The sequence below is a fragment of the Centrocercus urophasianus genome, unplaced genomic scaffold, assembly GCF_019232065.1.
Source record: "Centrocercus urophasianus isolate 14NV4802_14NV808 unplaced genomic scaffold, USGS_Curo_1.0 seq_10, whole genome shotgun sequence".
NCBI lineage: Eukaryota > Metazoa > Chordata > Aves > Galliformes > Phasianidae > Centrocercus > Centrocercus urophasianus.
Window position 1 is genome coordinate 72,972,573 of NW_024884142.1, and position 25,226 is coordinate 72,997,798.

General features: G+C 38.7%; 1 protein-coding gene and 1 long non-coding RNA gene across 9 annotated transcripts in view; one reads left to right on the top strand and one right to left on the bottom strand.

Moving 5' to 3' along the window:
* LTBP1 (latent transforming growth factor beta binding protein 1) overlaps positions 1 to 24,968 on the top strand; it is a 177,988-nt gene extending 153,020 nt beyond the window's left edge. For 6 of the 7 annotated variants that reach the window (XM_042823309.1, XM_042823790.1, XM_042823393.1 and 3 more), the window contains 8 exons: positions 2,615 to 2,797; positions 4,093 to 4,179; positions 7,120 to 7,248; positions 8,560 to 8,700; positions 11,304 to 11,474; positions 20,976 to 21,098; positions 23,156 to 23,305; positions 24,518 to 24,968. In XM_042823309.1, the coding sequence (XP_042679243.1) occupies positions 2,615 to 2,797; positions 4,093 to 4,179; positions 7,120 to 7,248; positions 8,560 to 8,700; positions 11,304 to 11,474; positions 20,976 to 21,098; positions 23,156 to 23,305; positions 24,518 to 24,687 (1,154 nt within the window). In that variant the 3' untranslated portion in view covers positions 24,688 to 24,968. The remainder of the gene's footprint in view (positions 1 to 2,614; positions 2,798 to 4,092; positions 4,180 to 7,119; positions 7,249 to 8,559; positions 8,701 to 11,303; positions 11,475 to 20,975; positions 21,099 to 23,155; positions 23,306 to 24,517) is intronic. The other variant, XM_042823473.1, reaches the window with a different exon arrangement.
* Positions 32 to 25,226, bottom strand: part of LOC122163290 — a 50,632-nt gene continuing 25,437 nt past the window's right edge. For both annotated transcript variants that reach the window (XR_006169888.1, XR_006169879.1), the window contains 3 exons: positions 23,130 to 23,380; positions 21,559 to 21,791; positions 32 to 2,940 (listed from right to left, as the gene is read on the bottom strand). This is a non-coding gene — a long non-coding RNA (uncharacterized LOC122163290). The remainder of the gene's footprint in view (positions 2,941 to 21,558; positions 21,792 to 23,129; positions 23,381 to 25,226) is intronic.

The window sequence follows — 25,226 nt, forward strand, 5'->3', positions numbered from 1 at the left end:
GCTGCATCTAGCAGCAGATAGATTCTGTCTTCCAGGCTGCTAATTTAACAGTTGTATCAACCTGATAAAATTACTTTACCTGAGTGCCTTAGATAGAGGGATATTTTACATTTTCTAGCAACAGCAAAAAACACAAAACAAGCAACAGTATGAAATAGCAAGTCCATTTCCTATAATATTTGGTCCAAATACTTGCTGAAACCACTTTCAAAAACAGCCTGTTTACTAAATGGTTAATAGTGTATGAAAGAAATTAGAAGCTTGTAGACGTAGGCTCATCTTGATTTAAAAAAATAATAATAATAAAACTTGTGTCTCATTTGCTTTCCAAACATTCATGAAGCCTGCTTGACTAACCCTCAGACACAGCTGTGTAAACAACAGACCTTTAAGCTGCTGAACAGATAATGGGAGGAAAAACCAACACATCATATGTAAAATGGGAATAAACAATCACACCATGAGATTGTCTCCCCTCCCTCTTGGGGCAGCTTCTGGTGTTCTTTCTCTGGTAAACAGCGTGAAAAGTGCCATGCATTTTCTCCTGCTAAAAGCTTTTGGCTTTGATTCAGTTAGACAGATGGCAGACAGCCAAAGAAAATGTATAATTTGGTAGCTCAAGTACTGCTCTCTCACCTTGGAATAACAAATTCAGTTCCCTAGTTTCTGTGACACGCGATAGTCTTAACTTGGCTCCTATTGGACAGGAGCTGATACCACAAAACCACCGTACTTTATGAAATTCAGCACATTATGGAAAATTGTAATTATCTGATGAGGGGAGACCACAGACTAAACTAACAAAGATGAAATAAGCACTCAGCTGGGTGTTTCCTTTAATGTACAACTTACTTATATTGGCAAAGGAGCAAAGGAAAATGTGCCTTGTAGGTGGCAACATTGTACTACATTTGAGTAGAGGAGTCTGCCAGCTCCTCAAGCTCCAAAAACAGACACGGGCGCTTTTCTGAGGAAAATAGAAATAAATCTAATTGTCTGTTTGGAATGAGAAGCCAAAAGAACTATTACACACGTTCATACTATTAGACTGCAGTAACAGGCAATCCTTACTGCTTTTTTGAAAATGAATCTGTTATTTGCATGCTCAATAAAGCTGCCTTGTCTCACCTGCTTGCATCCTACCGGGAAGGCAGGACGGGTTTTAGGTACTGAGCTGGAGTTCGTTCAGCATCTGTTGGGCAATCACTGCCTTTGAGATCCCACCTCACAGCCATTTCTTCTTATGTGAGGGGGACAAGGAAAAAGATGCATCCTGTAACTTGTGCGAAGAGGCTGAGCGTTGCCTCTGTGAGACGGCCAGAAAAAGGGGCAAACAGGCACTGGTCAAGTGTACGTGGTTCTCCCAGCTACACAATGAGTTTGTACGCTGGCAGCCTTGAGTATCTTCTTGAGTTTTAATTCCCACCTGGATACATTGCTTGACAGTTCTCTGCCGCTTGGCAAATTGTGCAACAGACTGAGAAGAAACAGATGAAATCTCAAACAGTGGAAAATCAATCAATATGCAATTATTTGTAGTGTGTTTTTATGAATTTCAGTATTTCTAAACTAAGTGCTAGGCATGAGGCATTTCACAAGAAGAAAATGGAGTGTACAAATCATCTCAGGGCTTATCTAAAACTAAAGAACAAAATTTTTGTTTTGATTAATAAATGTGAGCTGTTCAGTTACCTTACAGATGGCACATGAAGAGTTTGTCATATTGATCAAGTGTGATTAACAATTTTATGTGATAGTTTCTGTTACTGAGCTCTTGAAGAGAACTTTTATGCAAGTGCAAGGTTAGATGGACAGGATTCTGAAAATATAGAAGCTTAAACTATGTATTTCTTTTCAAACTCACTCCTTTGCGTACTTAAGTGCCTTGCTTTTAAAAGTTTTTGACTGTTAATGTCTTTTATTGGATCTATGGGAAAGAGTGTTTTTCCTCAAGTCCTTGTGTATATATAGTAGGAGAGGACCCACTCAACTGCAAAGGGCAAAAAATACTATTTCTTGGCTGGATGCCTGTAAAGCCTATTTTAAAGTAAAATGCAGAGTCAGTTAACTCAACATCTGTATTATATTCCTCTGCTTGCTGCAGAGTTGCACGATTACTTTTGCCAAAATCTTAAAGGGCTTTGTTTTCAAATATGGACTGTGCTTTTTTTTCCCCAGTAAAATCAAAAGGAAATGTTCATTCTTTGGAGAATCAGTTCTTTCCAGTTTATGCCTTACCTTCTTTATCTGTAAAATGAGGTTGTGTAATGTTTGGTCATGTGTGTGAAGGGCATCAATGTTCATACATGAAAAGCACAGCGTTGGGCATGATAGCTAGATAGTTAGCCGTGACAGCAGATAGATCTGCTTGAAAGTGAAGGAAGTGCAAGTATGAAAAATTTCAGAATGGGTCTGAAAAAGAACAGTTATGAACTCCCATCATTCTTCCCAAGAACAAAAAGGTGAAAACAGAATTTGTAGCTATTTTCTTCTCAACCAGGCAACACTATTCTTCACTGTGGTGACTTCAGAACCATGACTCACATGACTCTCCTGTAAAACAAATCTATTTATTTCACCTAACATCTTACACAGATGTTCTCTTCACTTTTAGAATTGCCAATAGAGCCTGATCAACATGAAGATGGAAAGAAGGAGTGCTACTACAATCTGAACGATGCTAACTTCTGTGACAACGTGCTTGCGTCCAATGTAACCAAACAAGAATGCTGCTGTACTTTGGGTGCTGGCTGGGGTGATAACTGTGAAATCTTCCCATGCCCTGTCTTTGGAACTGGTAAGATGAAGCTGTCCATCCACGTGTAAATTTTTGAAGCACTGTATTTTTGTTAACTTCAGTATGCTTTGCTGTCAGAGAAGGCTTTCACATTAGATTCCATATTCTGTAGAATATCGCCATGATTTTTTCAGGAGAGATTTCTGTAGAGGAAAAGTCAATAGGAATAATTAGATCTAGTCTAAATCCATTTGCTTTGCCGTAGTAAACATAGGGATAAAATGTTACCATGCAGCATTATCTCCAATAGATTTTAAACAGAAATGGATTATCACAGAAGGTATAGATGCAATGACATCATTTTAGTTAGATTTTTTTTCCACAAGCTGGAAAACAAAGGTAAGCATCACATGTTTTTGAGTCTGTAGTTATTCTTCTTAATCTTGTTTCTACATTACTATGAATTACTGATATATATTATGATGATAGTTTTACATTTTCCTACTTACTGATCAGTACAGCTAATCATGCCGTCTGCAGACTATTGTGTAACCTCTAAATATTAAATTAGAAAAACACAGCCATATGATACTTGTCACAAATACTGAAAACAATACTTGAAATATAAACAGTGATGGCTGAAATTCAGAACCATCTGGAAAAAATCACGTTAAAAGAGAACATGCATAAACTTCTTTATATTAAATACTAAAGATTAATTTCTATTCGTATGCATCATCTTGTTTAGTTCCTGTTTTAGCTGTAGTTTAAGATCAGTGAAACTGTAATGAAGCACATTAGGTAAACACTCTGCTTGGATGGGCTTACTTGATTCTGTACAGTCTCCAAGACACTTTAAACAGTTATCCTCTGTTATCCATACGATGTTCTCCTGTTGCAGTTAATTACTGTTTTCACTGAAGTACATGCACAGAGGGTTGTATCTCAGTTGGGATGTGTCTACACTACAACTTGCAGTGTAGCTCAGAAAGGCCAAAACTCGCTTTAATTACAATAATTTTGCTACTGACATTGTTATAACACCAATGCACCATGTAACCCAATGAGGACTATATTCTTCAGACAAGAAGCTAGATAAATGAGTTTACATTCAGGTCTGTGATAGCTGGGTATCCTAGCTCTGTTTTTCAAAGCTTCCTCTGCTAGTAGTTCTGAGAACAGCAAAAAGTTGAGCTGTAGAATTAGCATCACCCATTTAGCTGAAGGTTTGCATGATGGCATATATGTGTGGGTTGCCTCAGATTTCTCAAACTATCCTGCAACATGTATATAACAAGTATATGCAAGTAGGTTTTTCTGGACAGCATAATTTTTGTTTTTTCCCTCTCTCGTAGCTGAATTCACTGATTTGTGTCCTGAAGGGAAAGGCTTCATTCCCTCTGAAGAATCATCTTATGGGCTTCTTGCTGAGAATTACAAAGGTCAGTGCTGACTTGTATCAATTCCTTCAAAATTTCTGGTAGTTGATTAACTAGAAATGTGAGCTAGCAATGTAAACATATTGATTCAAATTTTAGTAGGTGACAAAAACCGCTTGTGATACGGAACAGTGCTGAAGATCATCATTTGACAGACAGAATATCAATTATACGGTCTCTGTGATATTCCGGTTTATTTTGTATTAAGTGCAATATACTGTAAGACTAGATGCCAAGACTGTAAACCTCAAATAGTCATTTACATACAAAATGCAAAGCAGCCTGAACTGTGTAGATAAATGCGTGGGCAGCTGGGAGGAGGTGTTCTGTTAAAATTAGACTTAGAAAAAAGAGTGAATATAAAAACTGACGGAAGCTCAGCAATGAGATTCTCATTACAGAACTTCATGGAATTATTCCTGAACAAAAGACTGTAGAGAATGTGAGCGACAGAAATCTGAGCCTGTGGGTGTGGACATCACTAAGAGAAGAGCGAGATCAGGGAAATTCCTGTTTGAAAAGTGGTCGCTCATATTTGTGAAAACAATTTTCCTCAGCATATGGTGTCATGCACTGTATTAGTTACCTAAAATCAATGTATCGTGTTTGAGTTATGCAGTAACTGCAGTATCTTTAAAAAGTATACAAATTGTATATATTTTTTCCTATTAGAATCACTGTTTTACAAATCAAGAATTTATGTAGAGATTACCATGTGTTCACATCACATAAAAATGCAGTAAAATTGGATATTTTTTAAAGAGCTACTATTAATAGAGGCATACTGTCACACGGTTGACAAACATTGGCCAAAGTTGCTTCCAGCTAAATCCCAGCTCTGTCAGTCTTAAATCTGAGAGATGACAAAACTGATGGTGAAATATTTTCTTCGTATGATTGTTATCTGTACATTTTTTAACTATCCTTCCTCAATGACCAGGATACTGATAGGTCATTTTTCCTATCCGGTTAGTGAATAGTTCCATTCTCTGCCCTCCTTCTATCTTTCAGTGTTGTCCTCATGAAGTATTTATTTGTACCTTTCCTTGCTTTTCACAAATTGAGGAACATGCTGTCCTTTACTTCACAGGGGCATGGAAAAGATACTGAAAGTTGTGAGGCACTAATACCCAGATTCATTCAAACTAATTTGGACATTTAAAGTGGGTTCTTGTGTAAGATCTTCACTCTTTAGAGGTGTCTCTTTGTTGACCAACTTAGAGTGATTAAAGAAAAAGATGTCATGGGATCACTCCAGACCTATGATTGATGGCATGAGATGGCTAGGCTGACAGTTCCCATCTAGACAAGTCAGGATACTATTACAGAGCTTCTCTTGAAGCACCTAACATTCTGTGAGGGTATGTTTATTTGAGGATTGTTTAAGCATGTTATTTATCTGTGTAGAGATTTCTGTAGATTTGGGATACAGTGTGTGCACACGATGCCCAGATGTGTCAAACCAAATCTTCATTGGTTTTGTTATGCTACCTCAGGGTTGGTAACATCTCTAGCTGCCATGAGTACTGGAGGGCGGAAATATTTCAATCTGGAAATATCCTCAGCAACTCCTTGCCATAATGAGACTCTTTCTGTTTTTATAAGTTTATTTCCTAATAACCTTAGGAACGGCACAGAGGACAGACAATAAACGGACAAGTCCTTTTAATAATGTGATCTTGCTCTGTTACACTAACTTGTGTTTCTGTTGCTCTTGTCAGCAAACTTTTCCATATAGGAAAAGCTCCTGTTTCATTTGAAATTATCTGTCAGAAGTGAATATGCTCAGCCAGGTTCTCCCACTTTTCCCCAGACAGACACATACCTCTGTTCCACAGCAAAAAGAAATACATGTACAGACATCCAGCTAAATAATATTTCTTATTAATCTTTGTGTTGCTGCTAAGCAGTCCAACTTAAAATATTTAATGTTTGAAGCCACTTAGGGGCTGGAAGAGTAACTGTAAAAATAAATAGCTTTATTGTTCTTTCAGTTCCTCTCAAAAAGTATTTGAATAATTTGCCTTTAAAACTGATGTACAACTGGAAATGACAGTTTGAGGCTGAAGTATATATTGCCCTAGTGGGGAGTAAGTCTATAAAAGACAGTGGATTGAGACAACTGGTATTGAGAGAAAATCACCTACTTTACACTGTGCTTGTTATTGCTGTTTTCATACCAACCTAGCTTCAACAGAGTGCTTTAGCAGTGTAGCAGATAGGCTGAGCAAATGAAAGAGGGTTGGAAAAAAATAATTCATCTGAAGGCGTGATGGATTCTCTTTGTTACTTGGTGGCTGTAAGAGCTGCAGCTCTGCATTTTGCAACAGACACGATTATTTCTATGGGAAAGGAAGTCTCCAGTGAACTTTTTGATACGTTTGAATAATGAAATCACTAACAGTGCCGATAGGAGGATTCTCTGCCACACACAGCAGTTGCCAAACTGCGGGGAAAGAAGGAGAGCAGCGACGAAAGTCAATAAGCATAACTGCTTAGTTAGTTCTGTAGTAATATGATGTGATTTGATTGGATTTCATGGTAAGAATCCCTTGCGTAAAGCAAATTATATTGAAAAGCATAGGCCTGGCCATATTGAATCTGTTTTGCTTGCCTGAAGGCTAGATAGAGGAGCTGCAGGCTCTCCCAGTATCGCAGGCTTTACTCTGTGCAGTTCATCTACCATGTGTATGTGCCATAAGAGTTACTCTGACAAGAGAAAGTTATAGTGCACAAGTTTTCTCTTTTCTGTTTTGGCTACCTCTTTTCTATTTTGCTTCTTTTATATCAGATTTATTTTTTCTATGAATATCTGTGCTGCTGGGCCCCACTGTTTAAAGTGCACTTTACTTGAACAGACGTGTACAGGCTTTATTCCATTCTGCTCTCCTGTGTGGCCTTGTAATAATTATGATAATGCAGCCTTTAATGTTTTCTTTTCAGATGCTGACGAATGCCAGCTCTTTGGACAAGAAATCTGTAAAAATGGCTTCTGTTTGAATACACAGCCAGGTTATGAATGCTACTGCAAACAAGGCACATACTACGACCCTGTTAAGCTCCAGTGCTTTGGTAAGTTTATTTAAAATGGTCTTGTCACTGTAATGGTATGCAGATGGGCAAAACAAGCAGACTCAAACAGCTGAATTCCCACCAGAACTGCAGTACTCCCAGTAAGGGGAGAGGTACGCAGGGCCTCCAAACTCCTGTAATAGCAGCTTTTTCAGAGGCACTGGGTCATTTCTTTTCCCTTCTGCTTGGCTGGGCAGCAATTTTGGCTGACATGGTAATGGCATGTAGAGCAGAGATTGCTTTATTTGCTTCCTTTCTCAGCAAATTGCTCCCAAGAGTTTGCATCTCCAAAACAGCTCCTTGTGCTCCCTTGAGTGTAGTTTAGAGCTGCTACCAGCCCTTATCCAGGCAGCACAGTGATTGGAGGTAGGTCCCTCCCTACAAACATACACTGCTGCTTTACTACACCAGCTAATATTTAGCTTTCTGCTCTGTGTACATGGGGCAAACACCTGAAGTCAGTGTGGTAAGCCCACCATACATTTGTTAAGTGTGCTGGTTTTAGTATAATAAATCAACAGAGGTATGGGTTTTTTGTTTGTTTGTTTGTTTTTAAGGACAGATTATTTTCCACAAGGAGTTAAAATGCAATGTGAAATTACAATTCAGGTCTCTGAAGCTCAGTTTAGTCCACAGAATTTTGTACTCCTTTGATTCTGGTATTCAGCTAAAAATTAGTGTCACCTTTACTTTTATTCTGTAAGCAAATAACCTTGTAAAATGTGCAGAATAGTATAATGAAAGGAAGTAATTTTTGCAACCACAGTAAGAGAGTCTTTCACCTTGGGTTTCTAAGATTGTTTCTTTACAAAGTTTGGTTGGTTTTATTTTTGTTTTTCTTTGCTGATTTAAGGTAATTTCTTTTAAGTATGGCCTGTTCTTCCCTTTGGGCTAAATTTCTGCTTTTCTTCTCCAATCCAAACTAAGAAACGTTGTGGCCAGATAACTTAATCCTTCCTTCTGATGAGCTCGTGAAGAGTCTCAGAGAGTATGCCCACCTCTAATGCCTGCCAGTACTATCCCACAAGGATAGGAACTTGTGAACCAGCTGCAGCTGTGCTGGATGCAGGATATGCCTGGCACTCCTACCTCAGCAAACCTCCTCATCCAGATGCTTCCTGGTATCTGAGGATTAGAGATCACCATCCTGCTCATCTGTCTGTTCTTCTTTATGGGCACAGGCAGGATTTCAGTACTTAACAGAAGACATGCAGGGAAATCTACTCCTACTGTAAGAAAATATAAACACTGATTAACACGATACAACTGCTTTGTGCTGGCTTTCCTTGATACATTTCCTTCCATTTTAAGACACGGATGAATGTCAGGACCCAAACAGCTGCATTGATGGCCAGTGCATTAACACAGAAGGATCTTACAACTGTTTCTGTACACACCCAATGGTTTTGGACGCAACAGAAAAGCGATGCATCAGACCAGCAGATTCAAGTGGTATGATCCATTATATATATTCCTGGAGTGAGTACACCTCTCTAAGGTGGTGCTGACGTGGCTACAGACCACAGTAAGCTTAGTATGGGTCGTGCTTGGATGAACCTGCTCTTTTTTTTCCCAGGAGGATTTTGGAGGGCACTGCTTAGTTCATCACCTGTTTATCCAGAAAGCAACATGTTGTAGGACTTCACAGGGCTCTACCTTGCCATGTTAGACAGTAGACTGCTGAAAGTATCAATTAAAATTAGGCTTGGGCTGGGAAGTTTTCCACTGCTGATTCACCAGCTCTGCATTGGCCTCTTACAGCTTTGTACGCAAGGAGGTACATCTTGCTTGCAGGCTTTGTGAGACTGGGATTTGGCTGTGGGCTAACTCTGGAGTTAGTCCACTCTAATTCAGAATGAATGACTGTGAGCTTCTACCATTGGAATAAAACCAGGAATAGCAAGATATAGAAGAAAACATCTTAAATTATATCTATGCTTTCAATTGACTAATATTTGAGTTGCATCAGGCTCACTTTTCAAGCTGTGAGCTGCAGTGACGCTATTTAAATAATATTTTTCACATTCTTTTGATTTCAGTAGACACTGATTGATTTCTGAAAAAGATGTCAGCTATTCTGAGATTCTTAGAAATGTTTCAGAAATCCAGAGCATTTATTCAGTCTGTACAGCTTAGCCTATGCCATGCTCAACTTTTAAAGAAACATCACAACGTTTTTATTAGTATTGGCATTGCATAACCATAATCCAGACCTCTGGTCCCTGTAACTCTCAATAAATTTTCCTAAGGTGCTTCTGTGACAGGAAATGTGGATATACAAACCAAGTGCCTGATTTAGTCATGCAGAATTACAGAACTGGTATTTTTGAGGAGCAGTGTAGTCATCCTCTTGCCTGGAACTGTGGAAGGACAACAGCATTCCTATGGTTCAGTCTCGAGTTAAACAAACAAAAAGCAGGATTGTTCTTTGCTTTCATCTAGGATTTGAAGAGAAAAGGGCCCAAAAGGGTGTTCCATCATTCAGTACTCTGGAGAATACATCAATGACCTTTTCACCCAGCACAAAGCACTCAAGCCTTGTATCACAACTGGCACTGTCCTCCCTGCTGCAGAGGACAGCACACGCTGGTTCCTTTGTACCAGCAGGATTTAGAGCTGGTTGCAGATAACCAATGCTGCTCTTCACTGCATGTTCTGGCAAGTTCTTTAGCGAGTATCTACCTAGATCTTTACACTTGCAGAACACACTGTAGTTTTTTGTTGTATACTTATCTGCGCACTACTGCATCTTGTGGCTGTATCATGTAAAAATGTAGTTAATATTTGCATGATTTTGGTTTGTGACAACTCTTATATTTTGTTCTGTGTTGGAACAAAATCAAAACCTTTCAGATGTTTTTATAAAACAATTGTGCTGTGGTTTTTACTTTCCAAGTACATGAAGTTTTCTGTTCTTCTCCTTTTGATCAAGTTTTCAGATTGCTAGGACTAGGAAATAACTGTTGCTGCTGAGAATTTTGTAAAAACTAGTATGCCTCTGAAATATTCCAGCAAAACATATTCCAAATATTCCAACAAAAATACGTTTTGTTAATGTTTGTAAGAATGTGACAGTAGTTCACAGCAGTATTCCATCTCTAACAATAGCTGTAAGTGGATTATTAGGGACCAGAAGAGAGCAGATAAACAGTACTTCCCCTCATCCCCCACCCCCAACATTCTCCCAGCCTCTAACTTTTTCAGCTGATGGGATTTCATTAGTCTGATGCAGTTTGTTTAGTTAATGGGATTCTTCCAAGAATTTATCCAGTCTTCTGTTGAGCACATGTAAAATTGTCGTTCAGCTCTGTTCTAACAGTAACAGTTCATTCTGATGCTATTGCTAGTCATGTAAGAAAAGTAAAATAACCCTTATTAAAGGTTCATTCCAGTAATTCTCCAAATATTTACCACTGTCCAAACACTGCTTTTTTGTTTTTTAGATCTATGCAAACTTCCATGACAGCAAAGCTGAGTCAGTGCTAAGCATTCAGCAATATTCCTCCAAAATCATGTAGTCCAACTGTCCACCTACCACCAGTATTTCCTATTAAACCCTGTCCCTCAGTACAACATCTAAATTTCTCCTGAATACTTCCAGGAATGGTGACTCCACCACCTCCCCAGGCAGCCCGTTCCAGTGCCTGACCACTCTTTCAGAGAAGAAATTTTTCCTAAAACCGATCTGAATCTCCTTGGCACAGCTTGAGACCATTCCCTCTAGTCCTATAACTAATTATTAATAATTATTGTTAACTGTTAATAATTACTAACAATTATTATCATTAATGAATGGTTATTTCCTTCGGAAATTTTAGTTTTTGTGTATTTTGTGTCTAATAATGCCATTGAAAAATCAAAATCTCAAGGGATGAGTCACCAAGCCCTTAAAAATGCTTAAATTTGTATTTAGTAAAGTCTGTGTTGTCATGGATTCACGAGCAGTAAAGCTACGTTAATCTCTAGTGTGTATTTACAAAACTCTGCGTTATGCCAGTATCTATTTTTTAAACAATTGTGCTGCAAATATGATGTAATACTGTCTTCTCCATCAGAACAAACTGAAGAAACTGAGGTCTACCAGGATCTTTGCTGGCAGCATCTAAGTGACGATTTTGTCTGTAGTCGACCTCTGGTTGGAAAGCAGACTACATACACTGAGTGCTGCTGCTTGTATGGTGAAGCCTGGGGCATGCAGTGCGCCTTGTGTCCGATGAAAGAATCAGGTAAGGAAATGAACGTTTCCATTCTTGGAACAAACTCTGACATGTTTAATCTCTTGCATCTATACCTGGGCTAATAATGAATAAAAAACCCACAACCCTTCAAAAGCTAATGGAAATTGTTCTCCCTAAATAAGGGGAAGCCATTACGGTCCAGATTTTGAAAATGTACTGCTTTTACTTTTTGGAATCTACTGGACCCACTTCTTTCGGGTGAATCTCTCAGTGACTGGCAGTGTAGGACCCTGGTGAAAATAGGAGGGCATCTTAAGAGTAGCAGAATTCCTTACCACGAAAGAGAAATTAAAAACTACCTCTGAAAAGATACACATAGTTCATGTGCACACATGCTAATACTCAGCAGGCTACATCAATGATTCCAATTTTTGTTGCAGGTATTACACATACAGATCTATTTTCAGTGTGATATTCTGCCAGGCTGGCTGCAAATGGATGTTTGCTTGATAAGGGTCTGCTAAATAGCGGTTTCAAATCACTAAATCAAAGAAATTGTTGTTGTTATATGGTTACATGCTTGCTTATTATGAAATGTTTAGAGAAGCAATTTAAGATAGGTAAGGGAAATGAAGTACAATAAGGACTAAAGGATTTCCAAGGATGTTAAAGAGTGTTTTAGAGCACAAACTGACTAGCAGGTCATATTTTTTTATGACTACATTTTGGTTTATCGTTTAGAAATTAGACATTGTTCCAAGATACTTCAAGTAGAAACTATGTCTTGTGGCGAGTACAAAAGCTAAACAGATGTAGAGATATGTTGTTACTGACACAGACATTTTCTGTGAGCTGAAAACTGGAGAAGAGACCCATAGAAGCCACAAAGTTGTATGTCAGCACATGAGGTGATACATCTGTACCTTTAACAGCCCTGGTATTATAGAATCTGGTACCATAATAACTTGTATGCAATCACTGTAACTTCTTCCACATAAACTATTGAAGTGCTTAGTTTGGATGTGACTTTCTTACAAAGTGTCTTTCAGTAACATGGTTCAAAGTACACAGAAGAGCTTATCAAAGTACTAATGGAGCTGTGTTCTTGTCTGCCTGGGTTTTATCTTTTTAGAATTCACTTACAAGTTCCTTGAACTGTTCGTATATATCTTTCTGTGTTTGAGTTTGCTTTGGAAGTACAGCAACTGGAAAAAAAAAATCTGACTTTGGTGTTGGCCAGAGTAATTACTGGTTAATGCTCACTCTTCTTCAGGAGACTGAAGAAGAAAAACAGTATGACATAAGCTGGACGTGTACAGAATGAAATTACTACATTGGCTAGAATAACAATTGAAATGGAATGAGAAAAGAAAAAAAAAAAAACACAAGGCAATAATTCATGGTGAGAATTGTTGCGTTGACCTGGAGCTCCTCAGATGGAAAGACAGAGCAGAATAAAGTAGAGTAAACCTGAAAAAGAACAGAGAACTACCACGATGGTCATGGAATGGAGAACCCATCTTAAAAGGGTAAATGGAAAAAGCCAGACTTAAATGCAGAATAAGGGTTGTAAATGGTAAGGCTCTGCTATATCAACATCATAGATAAGTCCCACTAGCTTTTAAATAATGGTATCCATGTAAGATAATGAGGGAACAAATTCAGTTCGAACATATTTAGACTTGAAATTAGATCGGTTTTAATCCATCCAGAATCCACAGGATGTCACAGGGATTCTGGAGCAGAAACCCTGTGACAACAGCAGGATGCAGATCCCAACTAACTAGAAAGGACATGAGTAGTTCTTTAAAGAAATGATATGAAGGATCACGACGGATAACAAGATGCCAGAAGTCACTTGGATGATCCTCAAAGCTGAAGAGCACTGCAAAATATCTCTCTTAAATGAAAGTACAAGGCATACTTCAATCTCAGACTACTTAAATTGGATTGGAATATAGAGAGTTAAAAAGAACAAAAGCGTACTGAATCTTTAGTATGTCAAAAAAAAAAAAAAAAACCAGCATTCCTTAGTGTAGGTGGTACATGCTCATGTGTCCTTGCACATGTGCACGTGCACACACACAAACCTGGAAACCTTCTCCGTTTTCAGGAACATTTACCAAGAAAAATTTGAAGCTGACTGAACTGAATAAATGATTCATTTGACATGTCTTCAGTTTGTAGCACTTAAAGTGATATCATTGGCTCAAGAGAGTGCTTTCACACCTCTGGGCCAGCAGGTCACAGGTTCAGGTCCTGGCTGGGGAACCTGGAATTTCTCCATTTTTAAATAGCTGTGTATTGTGTTGGCCAAATTTACTACTGAAGGTGTTTGCTTATTTTCCAAGTTAGGGGCGTTGTGAAGATTTGTGACACATGAAAAAGAAGACATGGGGATGCATTACCTCTGACAGACTTTTACCATGAAATGGATTAGATAACTAGATCATTCGCTGATCTGTGGTTTCTTCTTACAGTATCTATACTCTGCCTATATAACTTCTTTAAGATTTACAGTTAAGGACATAAATATCATAATTATTTTAATTATCTTATACCCAAGTATCTAGATGTTGCAGTTAGAAGGAAATACAGGGCAACAGCTATGAGTGATAGAATGTTAAGCACCTTCTAAAACAAATGCATATGGTGTCCCAGCCTTTTCTGAAAGCACTTGAATTTTTCATTACAAGGTTTAAACTTCCTGTTTGAATAAGATCCAGCATAGAAACAGTGGGGAGATAAAGAGTTGATCCACATAAATGAAAAAGAAATCCATCCATTCATCAGCATGGAATTTATGTAGTTGCTCACATTCTTGAAAACTACTGATGGGGATTTTCCTACCTTCTGGTGCTTGATCAAACAATTACCCCTGAAAATGACGCTGTGTATTTGGAGACTGAGACAAAAAGAATTAGCAATAGTTTAAGTACTGCAACTGAGCAGCAATGTATTACCAGAGGTAAGGCTAGTAAGTATTTTGAAGGCACCACCAAGGAATAAACTAAAAATACTAATTCAAATTCCTGACAAAAATAGTGCAAACATCAAATATAGTGATGTGATTGAATGTATCTTATTTGCATTAACAATTTTGCAGGGTAGGCCTTCTTGTCATTAAAAGAAGGAAGCAAGGACAGGTTGATTCCAATTACATTGCTTCTAACATTACAATCTTATGATGTCATTATGTTACAGAAAAAGACTTTGAATGTTTGCATCCAATACCAAAGTCTTGAAAATTTAAAAGTTTTGGTTCTTTTCCTGGAATTGCTGCAATCTTAAGCTGTACTTGCCCAAAGAACTTTCAGTTATTGTCGTCAAGAAACTTTCGAGTTTCTTAAAAACCCATTTGAAGTTTTAAATATCACTTGCAATCTCTAATAATTGACAGATTGATGAAGTTTGCGAAAGTGGATATTTTTGTTTTAGATAACAAAAGTAAAGCATCCATTCCTTAAAAAGCCTGTCAGCCAACCTGCCTTCAGATGCTCTGCTTCTTCACTCAATTTACTGTTAGTGTTGTGAAGACCCAACAGTTTCCATATGGAGTGCATGCTCTAGTAATTGGCATCAAGGCAGACTCCAATGGGTTTAACAGCTGGGTCAAAGTATCCCTGCCAGAAAACGGAGAAATAGGCCAAGACTGAAAAAAATCTGGAATCCAGAATTAGGCCATAGACCTCTCATGCTAACCTGAACATGTAACACCCGCATTAAAAATCTGCTGAGACTCCAGAAGCTCTTGTGAGACTCTATGGGATGGAAATGAATGTTAGGCAAGGTGTGTTGTTTCATGGTACAGTAAGTTTGAAGGGAGGGGATAGAAGTTAGAAAATGTGGAGTAAGGAAGTGTGTCAGGGTCAGTGTTTAATTTAAGGAGACTGTCTGTTTTTATATTTGTAAAATGTTTTTCAGAAACCTGCCTAGGACTTTGTTTTTTGCAGTGCAGTACCTCCTTTGCTTTGGTAAGCAGCTTAGGATGCTAGGAAGGTGGAGTTAATGCCCCTGAACTAAAGATATGCCAGCCTGTTAAGGGGGATGTCTTCTCTTCCTGTATGTAGGTAGCTGCCAAGAGAAGTCCTGATATGGAAAAAGGTGGTAGGACTGGGGCTCTGCATTTCTTACAGACATTTTAATAACTATTTACTGAGGATGAGGACACATTGCTGCATCTATAGCAAAATATATAGCGTATAAAACTTGGTGGGCTGACTACTAAGATAATGTCATTAGGACATTCATGCAACTGTAGAGAATACTGCTGTTCCATTTTTCAGCCTGTTTACCTGTTTAAACTTACACTTTTTCAGCATTTTACTCTGACATTTCGTGGGTACGCATTTTAACTGGAACCATTTTATGTTTAGATCTACAGAAATAGCAATGAAAACTCCAGTCACTAGATGTTACAGGAGTTTATACTTTCCTAACAGGAAGTGCCTACGTCCATGCAGGGAGGCTGGAACTAGTTGGCTTTAAGGTCCCTTCCCAACTCCAACCATCCTACAATTCTCTGATTGTGTTTTGTGTTCAGAAACTGCTGAAGACCTGTGCTACACTTAAAGTTTCTCTTTATCTCCACTGTAGTATAGACAAAGCCCAGACTACTGAGAGAACTACCGAGGGCAGTGGCTAACGTGAGTCATCTGGAGTGTTATGTAGGAGAATGTAGGATTCCTCTTGGCCAATTTCATGCTTTTTATACAGAAAACCTACATGTGTTTCAGCCCTACCAGCTTCCCATTCCACCAGGAAAAAGAAATAAGCACCCTGATGGTTAGATTTGTCTGAACTATTCCAGACATCTACTTCAGAATGAGATGGTGTCCTAAAAGTAGTTATGTCTTTCAGTGGACTAAGAAGGAACACTGGATGACTAACTCAGGTGCAGACCATGGAGATGCCTACACATGATGGTTGAACTTCATGGCTTCTGGCAGAACAGATTATTTGGATTGCATTTTTGTGGCAAGGAACTTTGTGTATCCTTCGTAAACATTCTGAGTTAGTTCTGGGCTGAGCTTCCATATTATGAGAACATGTTGTTCCCTCTGAGTTCTGGCTGGTGCCCCTCATGAAGATCTTGAAGTACAAGTGAAACCAATGTGTATAAACGATGAGTTTCCATCTGTACTCTTTCAAGATGGTAAAGATCAGCAGGGAGGCACTGGATTGATTTCTGGAGATCATTGTTCATCTTTCCATTTAGGATGGCATTGTGCCTGCTTCCTTTCTGGTAAGGATCCTGGACAAATGAATTACCTTTGGGGCACAGAAAATAGTAGTGATTGGGTCTTGAATATTTAAAGTCTTATGCTCCGTTGTGCAGATTTTTGGCTGCTTTCATTTCTGTCAATGTTTTTTTCTGAAGTGTAGTAGAATAACTTTGGAAGGGTTTTGCTCATGGAATTCCATGCATATATGTAAGTCAGCAAGGAGTCAGAAGGCCATTTGCAAAGCTGTGACAGAAACACTCTGACTTTTAACAATCTACCACAAGCAGTAGGAGAAAACCTTGTTTTAGGAAATATGAGCAGCCTCAGATGAGGAACATAAGGAAGATTTTAATATCATGAGGTTGGTACTTGCTTCAATTTTAACCAGAGCTGTATATCCCCTGAGAGTTTTCCTCAGCAATTTCAATCAGAGTTTCTTCATGCAAAGACATGTTCTGTCATGAAAAGTCCTGGTACTCTTCATGTTTTCTTGAGTACCAAGAGTTGTAGCATATATATGAATGCAGTCTACCACAGACCTCAGCATCTGTTTGTGAAAGATGTTGATAAAATTATCTAAATTGTCAAAGAGCACAGTCTAAAGGTACTACAGAAATATTTTCAGCTTCAGTTCACAAGTGATGCAATCTCCTGAGACAGCAGAAACTCAGCCTATTCAGACTGATGTCCAGAAGCTCTGATTGGGAAGGTACCTTCATTACATGTAATACATGTTTTGTTGGCTTTGTCCTTCCCTCCAGTAATGTCTTCCATAGTCGATCTGTTGCATTTTTAAATAACATGAAGGGATTGCCATGATGTTGATAGCCTTGGCTGCTTTTTAGTTTGTGCAATGATGACAGTTCTAAGAAGCTGGAAGAGAAATAAAGCTTGCTTTATAGGCAGGAGGGAGGACTGGCTGTGGTTCAATCATGGTTATGTCGAGAAACGCTTTTTTAATACAGTATTTTGTCTTAGATGCATGAAATAGGGAATGTTTTTTCTGACTAGAGAGTTTAGTATTTCTATGACTCCAGGTGCAAGCAAGGCCCGCACAAGCTTGTGCAGTTACAACTTTATGCAAATTATATGTGCAGCTGCATTTGTGCTAACAAGAATCTCAAAGCGGTCAATCCATCCCTTTTATGTTCTGTCATCTTGTCAGCTCAGCTTTCACCACCAATTATGGCTAACATCTGTGCCAGTATGCATGAGCATCTAGCTGTAATCCCATAACGTATTTGTTTCATGTGCATGCATCTGCCTTAGAAAATGTCCTTTATGATTTTGGAAGTATAAATCAGCTTCTTTTTATGATAGCTCTGCTATGTTATACAATAAGCTGTCTCAATGCTTCATATCAGTGTTGTGAGAAAAACACAGAAAAACATGAGGCAACACAGATTAACTCCTTTTAATTGCCCCTTGTAACAGTAGTTGCATCATTATTGCTGATCGCAGCCAGAAGATGAGCTAGCAGAGAAAATGAATCTGTGTGAAAAAAGTTCTAGCATTGATTGTGATTATAGAAAACACTTTTTTCCATCATTTTATATGAAAGACTATTTTGAAAGCCAGCATTAATTTCTATGACAGCTGAAATGTTTTTGTAATTCAGAGGTTGTTACAGATTGCTCCTTGTTCTCTGCCTCCCTCCTGCCTTCATGATGTCATCCTCCTCCAGACATCTCCCCGGGGCAGCATCATGCTGTTCACTCATTTGTACACTTGCTGCAGCTTTCTGTGCACTATTCATATGTCTTCACCAAAGTATCTTATAGCACTTTGTTTTAAATTGCTTCCCTGGGAAATTGTGACCAGCGCAGTGCGGTGACCCAAAATATATTTTTAATTGGAACTGTAGGAACATAGCATAGCAAGGGGAAAAGTTTAAAACAACAACAATTATACATACACATCTGTCTTGCAGTAACTATCATCCTGTAACTATCATGCTGTTCTATCATCCAAAGAGGGAATCTAAAGGCATCCAAGTCTCTAACTAACTTCGATTCAAAACGCCAGTTCTCAAGATTTTCCATAGCATGACCCTCCTAAAGGCCTTCCAATCTTTGTACTTTCCTCTCTGCCCACCCTTTCCTTCCCTAGGGAGAAAAGCAAGTACAACTACATGGTGCATTTGGTTATTGGTCCTGAGTTTCTGCTTATGATTTCTTAGGTGGCTTGCTGTTGCTCTCCTTGGTTTTGTCTAGTAGCTGAATCAACAATTACTTGGACAATTAAAAAGAGCATACAGTACACAAAGGTTATTACAGGTAATTTTGAAGTCATCACAGTATGTATCAAAACAAGTGTGTACATTCTATATAGGTACTATAGATGTATACATTGTAAAGTTAAGACTACTTAAATGCTTTGCAAGCTTCTGTACTAGAACTGTATATACAGGTAATATATGGACTATTAAGGATCAGATTGCATTAACAAATGGTTAAGCATGATGGACTCCAAGAGTTTAACAGAGTATTACAGTTGTAAGTATAGCCTTGTGGAAGACATTGATACAGTTAAAAACTCATTGTAACAAAGGCAAATCTTACAGTAAGCTCTAAGACAACTCTTCATCATTTTGTTGCTGCTAATTTAGTTATAATGAGACCTAAAAATGCAGACATTTCACGTGACCAGCAAAGGATCAGTAGTTCAGCATAAAAGAGTGGAAGAGTCAGTCTGAGATGACAACCCAGCTGTTCCTGTACTTTGAGGTAAAATGAGGGGAAAGGAAAAAATAAGGTGTTTCTGGTAACAACTGTTAGAACTGATCGTTATTATAGTAACTCAGTGGGAAGCTGTGCGTTAAGGAATGTAGGTAACATTATATACCGAGGTTTTTTTTATGCTGGCTGTGTTTTGTTTGAGTACCAAGGCATATCTCCGTTGGGCAGTGTCTTTTTTTTTTACCTGGGTGAGGAGGAGAGGATTGTTCAGGTACACAGAGTACTGTGTCTAAACATAATATAAAGGAGCAAAATGGAGAAAACCCTCGCACTTGGAGCAGAAGGTGGTTGAGGTTTAGAAGGATTTCTAAGTAGCATTCTGCAGACGTGGGCTGGAACCCAGTGGCAGTTTTACAAAATGCAATGACAAGCTCTGCACTCAATATAGTGTTTCACATTCACAAGAGCCGAGTTGCTGGCCACAGGATTCAAGCAGACTTTTGAGCACCTTATTCTTTTTGGTACAGTGTGAAGCCATCCCATGTGAAGGAGATGATAGTACCTAGGAAAACCAGAAGACAGTGCTGAGCAGCAAAAGGGGCTGTCCTCTGGGCTGTCTGGAGGCAGTCTGGATATATCCGACTATTTGCTGTCTGGGACAGTTCAACACAGCATGAGGTTTCTGGCTTTGTAACCATCTGCAATTCTTGGATTTTGTATCTACTTAGGGCTTTTTTTCCTCTCTCTCTTTTTGGTGGTTTTCGTTCCCGTCCTTACTCTGCCTGATTCTCAGAACACCAGGCAATCTTCACAGAAACAGATGCTAAATAGTCTGTAGCAAGCGTAAGGGAGCACCTGGATTACTGGATTTTAACAGAGTTTCCAGTCTCAAATAAGTTACCGTTTACTAAAAAACTGAGGGAGCACAATAAATCAAAAAAAAAAGAAAATCAAACTCTGTACACCAGCATTTCAGACTCTGACACCTAAAATGAAGAGCTGCTTTGGTATGTTTTCACTCAAGAGGAGAATTTCAGTGTAGTTATTTTTCCCATACATTTCCCCTTGCCCTGTCAGGTTTGCAGCCAAAGCAGACCTTGAACAGCATTAACAATTAAGCCTGTGGTTTGAAGAATGGTTTGCAAAGGAGTGCATGCTATTTTGGAAGGGTTTTTATTCTGTGATTTCTGCAGGTTGGCTGGCACTGCCAGAAATATAGCTTCCTTTGCTTCCTTTGGGATGTCTTCTGCTAGCAGACAAGGGCTGGGCGAGCCTTTATTAAACCAGCAAAGAGCATAAGCATAGCTAGTTCTGGTCAGGGGTGCACTGGCAGTGGGACACACAGCATCCCTCGGCTCAAGGCAAGAGCAGACCAGAAGAACATGACCCATAACTTTTGGTGCAGTTACTGAAATCTATCCCTGATGTTATCCCGTTATGACTTAATAGTCTGCATTTGGCTCGTTACATTTTAATGACATTCTTCTTGAAGAGACAATGCTTTGTGGGAATCGCAGATTTATGGTGTTTCTAGGAAGATAAGTTTATTTCCAGCTAATATGAGCCACAATACACTGCGACTAATGCAACGCAGACTGTGTTACAAGTGTGATTAGTTTTATATCCTCTTTTCTTTCTCCCCTCAGAGGATTATGCCCAGCTGTGCAACATTCCTGTTCCAGGATCTCGACGGCCATATGGACAAGATGCTTTGGTTGACTTTGAGGAGCACTACACTCCAGAAACTAATCCATACTTCATTGAAGATCGTAAGCAAGTTTCTCTGTTATGTAAAATGCTTGAAATGAGGGTTGTAACTTGGATTATTTCCCTGTAGCTGGCTTTACTCTTCTGTTTGCTTCTGAGTAATGTGTCCTATTTATTTTTTAGTTATTCCTATGACATTAGCTTTCAGTCAGGTGTTTTGGTTCAAGAGCCTGTGTTGTATAAGAGTCCATTTGGGCTCAGAGTGCAATTTTAATTTTTAATACAGTAGAACATTCTGTGCCAAATGCACTAAATTTATATTTACCAACAGATTTACAGCTGAAGGTAGAGAGGAGCGCCAGTTTTCTTTCTCACAAATTAATTTTCCACTGGAGCTTGGGACAGAGTTCTTTGGAGTACATTTAGTTGAAAAGAGACACACATACACACACACACACACACACACACACACACACAAAAAAAAAAAAAAAAAAAAAAAAAAAGGGAAAAAGAAAAAAATACCTCCATGCCAGTACTTCATGATTTTCCAGTACAATTCAGATGGAAGAAACGGAGAGCGCGCAAGCTGTTCTCTCTCTGCAGTGAAACTACAGAAAGGATGATCAGAGAGTATGCATGCATACAACCTTCAGGAATGGCTGCAGGCAGGATGTGAGGGATTGTGTACAACATCTCAGATGTCCTTCAGGAATGTCCAGGCTGTTGATGGATCTGGCCCAGCTTCCTGTTAAGGCCTGAGGGAAATAAATCCTTACAGACCTCAGTATATTCTTCAAAAGCAGCCACTTGGTGTAGGTCCAATGTTTTCATCACAGAAAAGTGGCATGTATAGCCGAAGCTGAAGGATATACGTGGAGGATAGTACAAAAGGGCAGAGTAGAAAGAGCAAGGCAGTAGAGAAAAGAGAGACCCGAGAACCAAGACAGGATGAAATGTATAGAAAAAGACAGAACAAGCAGCGGGAAAGGGAGAGAAATTTATATTGCAAGGTGGCTTTGCAAATTGGTTACAACTGTTCTAACAGTGAATAAGTAACCAGGTTTTACATAAACCGATGGTTTGTGCGTTCACTCCACTAATCATACGTTATGGGACAGATGGGGAGATGTATTATACTTTGTTCCATTCCAGCCCCAGTTTCACCTCCACTTCTGTGCTATATATTCATTATGCTGGTAGGCCAACAGAGTCTCGCACGCTCCAGCCTTTTTCCTTAGAAGGCCTTTTGATGTGATGGGCTGCCATCTGCAGTCCTGTTACAAACAGCTCAGTGAATTGAAAGCTGGTTGAAAAACTTACGCAGAACTAAGAGGAGCAATTCAGTCTTACAGAAAATCTCTGAATGTGTAAAAAATGTCTTTCTTTTTTTTTTAAAAAAAAATATATATCCCTCTTTATACATAAATTCATAATGAAACAGGGAGCCTTTGGCTACTCACCATTGAGAATTATGACATGGAACGACGGGTAGATTACAAGTATTTGTACTGGCACTGATTGCTGAAGTACCAGCCAAAGAGTTATTAACCAAACCCACAATAGTAAAGCAGTATCTGATTTCTTCTTACTTTCCTTAAGGCAATCGAATTTAAGTATTTTCCCCCATAAGCACACCTCACTTTTCTAGAATACTATTGTAAAGAACTTTTGTCCCAGACTGCACTACCACTGCTTACCTTTGTTTACATAAAAGTTGATATATTTAAATATTAAAATAAAATGTGCAACTGAGAAAACATTGATTTATCCTTTAAAAAATAGACAAAGCATGCCATTTAATTTACAAAAAAAAAAAAAAATTAAAAAAAAATAAAAAATCCCAAACCAAAAAGCCAACCCTCGGGTTTTTAAACACAATTTTAAAATACAGCATTCACTAAGTCATTCAGTTTTCATCTTGAAACATCAGAGCACTTTTCTAGTACATTTATGACTCCAGATGGTGTAGCTCTGCTAAAGCTGACCTGCATTCTGCAAAGTCAACTCACATTCCAGCAAACCTCCAAGAGAATTTCAGTCTCGCTCTGTGTTTGGGTGTATATATTCATTCAGCAGCACAATAACTAACTTACTTGTTGGTAATTCTTTCTTCGCTCAGGTTTTCTGAACAGCTTTGAGGAGTTACAAGCAGAGGAGTGTGGTATTCTGAACGGATGTGAAAATGGCCGATGTGTGAGAGTCCAGGAAGGCTACACCTGCGACTGCTTTGATGGTTATCACCTGGACATGGCCAAGATGACTTGTGTTGGTGAGCACAGTGTATTTACTACTTATTCTTCTTTTAGCCTGTCAGTGTTATTCGGTCACTTGACCTAAGCAGAGGCTAAGAAAAAAAAAAAAAAAGAAGAGGATACTGATGATTATTGATGTTCTATTAAATATGCCTATTTAATCTTCATTACTGCAAGGGCTACAGAAGTAACTGCGGTGCTGTTCCTCAGTTCGTGACAGCTGTGTTCAGTTAAGAGCCTAGAAATGAAAAGACACACCCTTGTGCAAGGAAGCTTAAACTTGTATCAACAATGCAACACTGTAACACAGAGAGCAAAGCTTTTTCAATAGAGAATAGATCTGGATCCAGAGCAGAAGAATAATTTCAGGAGCGAGTTTTTTAAGCAGCTTTTAAGCGTTATCTCCCAAATATTCAGATGTCCATTTGGCAGGACATGGTCCACTAACTCTCACTGATTTCAGCAGTGAAAATAAACAGTCTGTCCTCTCACTCATAAATTAGTCAATCTGCACAGCAGACAACCAGGACATCTAGTGACTGTGTATACAATTAAAAAACAGGGAAAGGTGAAGCAGCAGGTAGAAGATGAAGCAAAACAACCAGCACTTCTCAGCTTACAGCCTATCACAGGGGGTGTGTGGGTATTTGTCAGTGTCCGTGCTAACCCTGCCAGCAGTATGCTGTGTAATGCACAGCTTTTGTCTCCTAGGTGTATCATGGTAAGCTTACCTGCATGCCTTGTAATCTTTAGAACTTTACAGCAAATTAACCTCCTTAGCTCTGGGTGTTTCAGGCCAAATGCTGCACATTATGGACTACAGGTAATTTGCTGTTCATACCTGTCTTGTTGGCAGCACCAGCAAGGCCTGAAATACTTGCTTTTTAAATACAGATATTATACTAAGAACCAGCAACACTCTTCTTATAAAGCTACTTTCATGCAATCAAATGGAAACCTGTAAGTGGTTATTGAAATTTTGTGCCACCGCTTAAGTAATGTAACAATTTAAGGTTTTCAAATACACTGATTTCCTATGATAACTACCACTTCTTCCCAACAAAAGGTTTGTGTGTTACAGTTTTTGGGCTAGCCTATTACCACCTGATCTCAACTGAATGCATAATTCTCAGTGTCTTCCTACAGCCTACTCTGCTCCTGCCAATGCTGGAAATAAATGTTTTACCTACATGCTGAAGTACGTGTGTTTTGCTGTCCACTTTTTGCAGATGTGAATGAGTGCAATGAGCTGAACAACAGGATGTCTCTCTGCAAGAACGCCAAATGCATTAACACAGAAGGTTCGTACAAGTGTTTGTGTCTCCCAGGGTACGTACCTTCAGACAAGCCAAACTACTGCACACCACTGAACTCAGAACTAGACAGTGAACTGGAGTAGAGGAAAATCTCCATATCCTAAGCCCATATACTCTGCACTGTATAAAGAAGAAAAAGTATTTAACTTGAGAAGGAGGCGGCACCAGAGTAGTGAACATAAGGGGAAAAAAGCATTAAATATGTGTCAAAGGTGAGACGTGATGGGCTGACTGCTGGTCAGCTTCACTGAAGTGACAGACCAAACCAAATGGACACATTACTCTGTATGAAAGAAATAATCAAGTATATAGTGTGTTCATAAGAAAAAAAATCATTGAAAATAAGCAAAAACAGTGCTGTTATTTCAAACAGAAGAGCTTTAGTTTTCTGTTTCTTTGTTGTTGTTTTTGTTTCTGTTTTGTTTTTACTATTGCTTGATTTAATTTGGCATTTAAATAGTGATGGAAATATTTTATATTACTATGTCATTTTTGATTGTTCAGTTCCTTGCCTACTGTTTCTTCTCAGACCTTTTTTCTGATCAGTACAAATTATTTGATACAGATATTCTTAGGATATTTTATAAGAACTGTTACACAGGGTAATGCTCCTACTCTGGAA